The 6,814-nt window shown below is 56.6% G+C and overlaps 1 protein-coding gene across 1 annotated transcript; it reads left to right on the forward strand.

The window, feature by feature from the left end:
• Window positions 1-2: 2 nt before the first annotated feature.
• Window positions 3-6,813, forward strand: Cacng6 (calcium voltage-gated channel auxiliary subunit gamma 6; the record flags this gene model as incomplete). Its single annotated transcript, XM_033766040.1, has 4 exons — window positions 3-159; window positions 2,969-3,043; window positions 4,742-4,879; window positions 6,737-6,813. Coding segments are annotated over 4 exons (447 nt in total), but the record flags the coding sequence as incomplete, so codon positions are not given.
• Window position 6,814: the final 1 nt, after the last annotated feature.

Consider the following 6,814-nt stretch of genomic DNA (forward strand, 5'->3'; position numbering starts at 1 on the left):
GCACCGAGTTCTGGGTGGAGCTCAACACCTACAAGGCCAACGGCAGCGCGGTCTGCGAGGCTGCCCACCTGGGGCTGTGGAAGCTGTGCACCAAGCGACTGTGGCAGGCGGACGTTCCGGCGGAGAGGGACACCTGCGGCCCCGCTGAGCTGCCCGGAGGTGAGCGGCTGCCCTGCGCGGGCTGACCGAGAACACCCGCCCCAAGTGAGCCAGTGCCCTGGAGGCCCGGCCCGCTGCAGCCTGTGCACACGGAGCCCTCAGAAGCCACCTGTGTCCCTAGAAAACTCAGGCATGGTTCTGTCTATGAACCCGAAGGCCTTTGCCCCCTAAGTGTGGGCACCCTGGGGGCGGGCAACCTACACCCCAGCCCAGAGCAGAATCGTGCCGCTGTCCCTCTGTGGGTCCTGCCAGGGACGTGGCCACGCTCTGCATTTCCTGTCCATCTCCCTCTAAGTGCCCAGCTGCACACGGAGCCCCGCGGTCCGAGGCTGTGCTTTGTGCACTGGCTGTGCCAGGGGCTGTGCCTCACTCCTGGCCGTGCCCTCGGCCCACACCATGGGACTCTGCACCCTGAGGGGCTGGCGGGACGCACGGGTGCCCCTGGAGGCCCCGGGGGCACCTGTTCCACCTCTGCGCTCCCAGGCCCCGCGATCTCAGCACCCCTCACGGGGCGTCGGCCACCGGGCTCCTCCCCTACCCCTGCTTCCCCAGTGTGGTTTCTATAGCCCTCGGGTCCGAAGCAGGATGTCCCCAGTCCCCGAAAGCAGAGAAGGGCATGTGAGCCCCAAGTTTGGCCACAGCCACTATCTTCTGCCCTCTCCCGCCTGTGCTGTCCCCTGGTCTCAGGCAGGGGGAGCCGGCTTTGGCCTGTGAGACTCTGACATGAGAGACCTGAGAAGCTCACGTAGGGCAGCTCTGTTCCGAGTTCTCTCCAGAGCAGCTCTGAGAGCGTTACCCCACCCGCTCCCCAGAAAAGTGGGGAGCAAGAGACCCCAGGGGCTCGGTCTGTGCCCCCGGCTGGGCTAGTTACACAGTAGGACTTGGTCTTCTACTTTGAGAGGCATCGGATCCCGCCTCCTGCCTGGGCCCCTTCTGGCCAGAAAGGACAGGGCGGGCTTCATCGTCCTGTCACCCTGCCCCGCAGACCGCGCCTCCCGGGCAGTGTCTCAGAAACAGTCCACGCCTCGAGACCAGGCGGCTCCGATTTCTCTTTCTCTTAGCCACAGGGCTGACTCATGCTGGTCCCGGAGTGGGTTGCACCATCTCCTCTGGGGACCAAGAGACACGAGGTCCCCGGCGGCCAGAGCAGGGTGCCCAGCAGGCTGTGCCCCCGGGGGATGCCCCCTTTCACAGTGTGACGACTGCTCCCCGCCGGTGGCCACACGGAGAACTGCACGCCTTGCCCCTTCTCCCTTCTCCGCCGTCTCTCCTTTCTGGCCTCAGTCTCCCCATCTGTGGAATAGGAGTGTGGGTCAGACCAGGTGGATCTGGAGGGAAGTTCCAGCTCCAAAATGCAGTTCAGAAAGGTGCCCCTTTGAAAGTAGGTTGTGTGCAATGAATGTACACAAAGTTTAATGCACGGTCCTCCTATATTGACGTCACCAAAATGCTCTCTTCCTCTCTCTCTCTCTCTGTTTTCTTGAGACAGGGTCTTGCTATGTAGTTCAGGCTGGCCTCAAACTCACAGCGATCTTCCTGCCTCTGCCTCCTCAGCATGGAGATTACAGGCAGGCGCCACCACGCCCGGCTCCTGACCACACTCTCTCATGCACTTGGCACACACATGTAGTGTTAGTTACGTGACAGGTCTTCATGTTGGAATTTGCACATGTGAGATGAATGCTCTAGATTTTTTTCTGTCTTTAGTTTTTAATCTAATTTCCCCCACTCCACACTGCTTCTAGATCTCTCCACTCTGCTCTGTTATCCTTTAGGTTTGAAGAGATTTCCTTAGGGGCTATCATCCTTTACCTGTCTGGTCAAGGGCAGGTAGACACCTGAGTTGTTTTTTGAGACAGGGCCTCACTATGTAGCTCAGGCCAGCCTCAAACTCAGAGCAATCCTCCTGCCTCAGCCTCTTGAGTGCTGGGATCCCAAGCATGCACCACCACGAAAGGCTCCCCACTCCTTGTTATTTATAAAGAGTGCTGCAGTGCTCCTGAGCTCCTGGGCAGCTGTTGGGGGGCTGTATACCCAGAAACGACATTGCGGGGCCTGTGACATCCTGTCCTATCTCCCAGTGATGGGACCGGGGTTGAGCCAGGCGCGGGTGATTTCACCCCAGTGAGAGCACCGAGGGGTCCTGCTGCAGCCCGAGTGCAGGCAGGTCTCTGGGTGACCCCATCTTCAGCCACCTTCCTCAGACTGTGGACCGTCCTTGCCCACCCCATCGGGAGGCAGCGCGCACCTGCACTTCATTCCTAAGCGCGACGTCCGTCCTGCCAGGGCGCGGGCTCTCACCCGACGCTCGATCTGCCCTTTTCACTTCCCGTCTAATGCACGCGGGGCTCCTGCCAGCCGACTCAGACTCGAGCTCCCCCTCTCTGATCCCCGCGGTGCAGCGCCTCTCTCCGTACACTTGTACGGCCCTGGCGTCCTCCTGTGAGGAGACCGCGCGGGCCCTTTTGCTGTCCTGCTGGGCGCCTCTGTGCCCCGCAAATCCGCAGGAGCTCTTTGTGCGCCCTCCGAGGCCGTTCTGTCTTCTGCCTCCCGGGGTCCGTGTCTCTCCTAAGTAAAGTGATGATCCACTTCTAATCCCACTTCTCCCGCGGCAGACGCAGGCCAGGGAGCCAGGAGAGAGATTATCACCTCGTTTTAAAGATGGAAAATCAGGCACCCAGAGAGCTCCCTGGCTCCTCCACGTGCGGCAGGAGGTGGCGAGCGAGCAGCTCCGGGCCCTGTGTCCCTCAGCTGCCGCGGGCTCCCTGAGCCCTGGGACTCCGGCCACCCTCCTCTCTCTTCCCCACAGAAGCCAACTGCACCTACTTCAAATTCTTCACCACGGGGAAGAACGCACGCATCTTCCAGAGAACCACAAGGAAAGGTGAGGACTTGCAGGGCTGAGGCTGCCCGGATGTCAGAGTTTGGTCTCCAGCTCTGCGCCCCCAGCTCTGCCCGCTGCGCCTGCTGTGTGGCCAGGGCAAGTGTCAGGCCCTCTGTGGGCAGTGCTTCATGCCTCGGATGGGCACTGGGGGAGCTAAGCACAGCGTGGGGACGGGCACCATCTGCAGCCTCCATTTCCCAGAGGAGAAGGCACGTCCAGAAAGGGTTGGGGCTCCATCGCCAGGCTGACTCCCACGTGGTCTGTCTCTGAGTCTCTCCTGTGCGAGGGAAGCTGGGCAGACTGGGGAGCCCCTGAGCATGGAACGTGGCTGGGGTGGCAGGGAAATGAGTTTTAAAGCTTTTTTGTTGAATTTAAGTCAATTTAAAATTAATTAATTGATTTATCTATGGTTTTTTTTTTTTTTTTTGAGACAGGGCCTTGCTATGTATCTCAGAATGGTCACTGAACTTGCGGCAATCCTCCTGCCTCAGCCTACTGAGTGCTGGGATTACAGGTGTGCACTACCATGCCTGGCTTAAATTTAAAAATTTAAAGGCCATATTTAAATAACAAGGCACACTGAAGACTTTTCCCTTTCTACTCAAAGCACAGGTTTCTGCCAGCCCCATGCCTCGATGTCCCCACCGGCAGGGGGATCTTAGCTGCTGGGTGTAGGGGTTTACTGAGAATGCAGCTGAAACAGCAGGCCATCTACTCCTCTCCCTGTGTGCTGTGGGAGCTCGGTTGGGCCACTGCAAGTCTGAGACGAGGAGACTTCAGGGCCACACTGGCACCACCCACCACGAGCCCGGTACCTTGCAGGTACCTTACATCTTCACAATGACCCAGCAGGTGCAGGTTATGACCCCGATTTCCAGAGGAGGAAACTAACACTGAGAGGGACATGGGACTTCAGAGTCCCCAGCTGGCAAGCAGCTGGAGAGAATTCCCACCTGAGTCATCTCACCACCACACACTGCTTTTGCCACTGCCTGCCACACACCTGCTGCCTCAGTTTCCTCACCTCGTAGACAAATGGTGACCAGGTTGACAAGTAACACTTGGAAATTCTCTGTCACCTTCTAATCCTGGCTGTCCCCACTCTGCCTCATGGCTTGGGCCAAAAAACAGATCCTCTCTGCATCCGAGTTCCTCCAACAGTGAAAGTCAGACTCAGACTAAATTAGTCAGCGTTCTGTCACTGTGACCTGGCACCCAAGGGAAGCAAATGGACGAGGGCAGGTTGGTGAGGTCACAGCTTGCAAATCTCCGTCCGTGGCCCTGGCTGCACTGCTTCTGGGCTCATGGTGGGGACACTTGGCGGAGCAGAGTGACTCACTCATGTAAAGAGGCAGGACGGGGTGGGGACGACAGACAGACAGAATGGGTATGAGCACGGAGGAATGCTCTGCTTTCATCCCGATGACTGCTGCCTACAGTCGGTGCTGCCACATGCAGGGCCGGCCGCCTCCTGCTCTGGCCCATGTGCCCACGTCTGTGGAGACAGCCTCACAGGCACACCCACAGTGGGCTTAACCCAGTCGAGTCGATGACCAGAGATCAACCATCACAGACTGGAAAACCTACTGGAAAATTCCCTAGTCCCGAATCTTCCATCTTCCCAGCTCTGGGTCCCTGTGGTGTCCCCTCCATTGGTCTATACCCTGTGTTCTTTGCTTCTCCCCTCTCTCCTCACAGAGGTAAACCTAGCAGCTGCAGTGATAGCAGTGCTGGGCCTGGTGGTCATGGCCTTGGGCTGCCTCTGTATCATCATGGTGCTCAGTAAAGGTGCAGAGTCCCTGCTCCGAGTGGGAGCTGTCTGCTTTGGCCTCTCAGGTGAGAGCTAAGAACCTAGAGACTGAAGACATTGCATGCTGCGAATTGGTATCTCCAGGAATCGTATAGTACGATATGAAATCTCTACACACTGTTGTATGCTGGGAAGTGGGATCTCCACACCCTGTTGCATGCTGGGAGGTGGGATCTCTACACACTGTTGTATCCTGGGAGGTGGGATCTCCACACCCTGCTGCATGCTGGGAGGTGGGATCTCCACACCCTGTTGCATACTGGGAGGTGGGATCTCTACACTGTGGTATGCTGGCAAATGGCTTCTCCAAGCACTGCTGCCTGCTGGGAGATGGGACATCTACATGCATGCTAGAAGGTGAGATCTGAAGCACCATTCTAGAAGTTGGAGAGAAGTCCAAGGACTACAGTAGGCTCAAGGATGAGAGAATTCCAAGCCCCACTGTTGGCTGAGGATTAGAGGGTCTCCAAATGCTGTTTTAGATTTGGACTTGGGATCGCAGGATGGAGGAAGGGATCTCCATGCATTGCTGAATGCCAGGGGTTGGAGAGAGCTCAAGAACTGTAGAAATTTCAGAAATGAGAGCATTCTAAGCCCTGTTTTGGGCTGGGAATTGGTTGCTCTCCAAACACTTTTTTGGATTGGACCTGGAGTCCCTAGCACTGTTGTATACTTCAAGGTGGGGGGGTCAAATTAGAGTATCTCCAGATAGTCTTTGTGACCTGGACCTGGGAGCCGCTAGGGCTGTTGCACACTTGGAGTTGAAGGCCCAGGTAGAATACTGCAGCTTGTGTGAAACAGTCCTCAGCATAACAGACACCACAGTTCACTGTATATCTGGTACCAACCATTACAGCAGGTCTGAGGTAGAGCCTGCCTCTCTGTGTTTTGTAGATAATACTGATACTCAGAAAGTCAGAAGACGTACTCATAGTCACACCACCAGTGCTGGCAGAGGTGGAACTTGAAACCAGGTCTCCCCAGACCTAACTTCTTTCTGCTGCAGTGAGCACTACAGTTGGGGAACCATGTTCTTGTGGGTTCCATGTAGGCTCAGAGCACCTTATGTGGAACGAATGTTTAGCTGGAGACCCAGTGGCAAGGTTTTATCCTAAGCTATGCCCTGGATCATACGTGACCTTGGGACAGTTTCTTCTTTTTTCTGGGTCTTATTTTCTCTGTTGAATCAAATCCTATCCGGGGTGGAAAGAAAAATCGTTAATTATACAAGCTTCATTTCTTTATCCTTCGTGTGCTTATGAGCACCTGTATAGTCCAGGCCACATCAAGGCTGGAGACTCAAGACTGAATAAGACAGGCGCTGTGTCTGCTGTCAAGGCTCCTCGATTCTGGGAGAGAAAGGCTGATAGTCACACACATAATGGTTCAATTACAATTGTGGTGAGAGTACCATGAAGCACGTTCAGGGTGCACACTGTAGCAGTGCTGGTGCACGCTGGAGGACCTCCTCCGAGAAAGTGTTAAGCTGGTAATCGAGGTCTCACAGGAATTACCCAAAAGTGGGATGACAGTTGTGGCAACCTGTGGTGGTGGTGGCAATGGTGATGTTGGTGATGTGATGCTGGTGTTAGTGATGATGATGGCAGTGACGGTGATGGTGACGGTGGTGATCGAGTCCTGGAGGCCAGAAGCGAGGCAGACCCCTTCAGGCCACGCCCTGTGGACCTGGCCTCCCACCAGACCCCACCTCCTGACCCGTCACCTTACAAACCCCGGGTCAGAACCTGTGCCTGTGGAAAGCGAGCTGTGCAGTTCCGGGGCAGAAGCAATTTTGTCCCCTTGGTTGCCAGCACCCTGACCCTTGGTGACTGTGGTGTTCCCCCAGCGTTTGGGGAGACCTGAGTCCCTGTCCTCTCCCGCAGGCCTGCTGCTCCTGGTGAGCGTGGAGGTGTTCCGGCATTCCGTGTGGGCCCTGCTCCGGGACGGAGCCTCCAATCTGG

The sequence above is a fragment of the Fukomys damarensis genome, unplaced genomic scaffold (genome assembly GCF_012274545.1).
Source record: "Fukomys damarensis isolate Sample0158 unplaced genomic scaffold, DMR_v1.0_HiC HiC_scaffold_19, whole genome shotgun sequence".
Taxonomy (NCBI): Eukaryota; Metazoa; Chordata; class Mammalia; order Rodentia; family Bathyergidae; genus Fukomys; species Fukomys damarensis.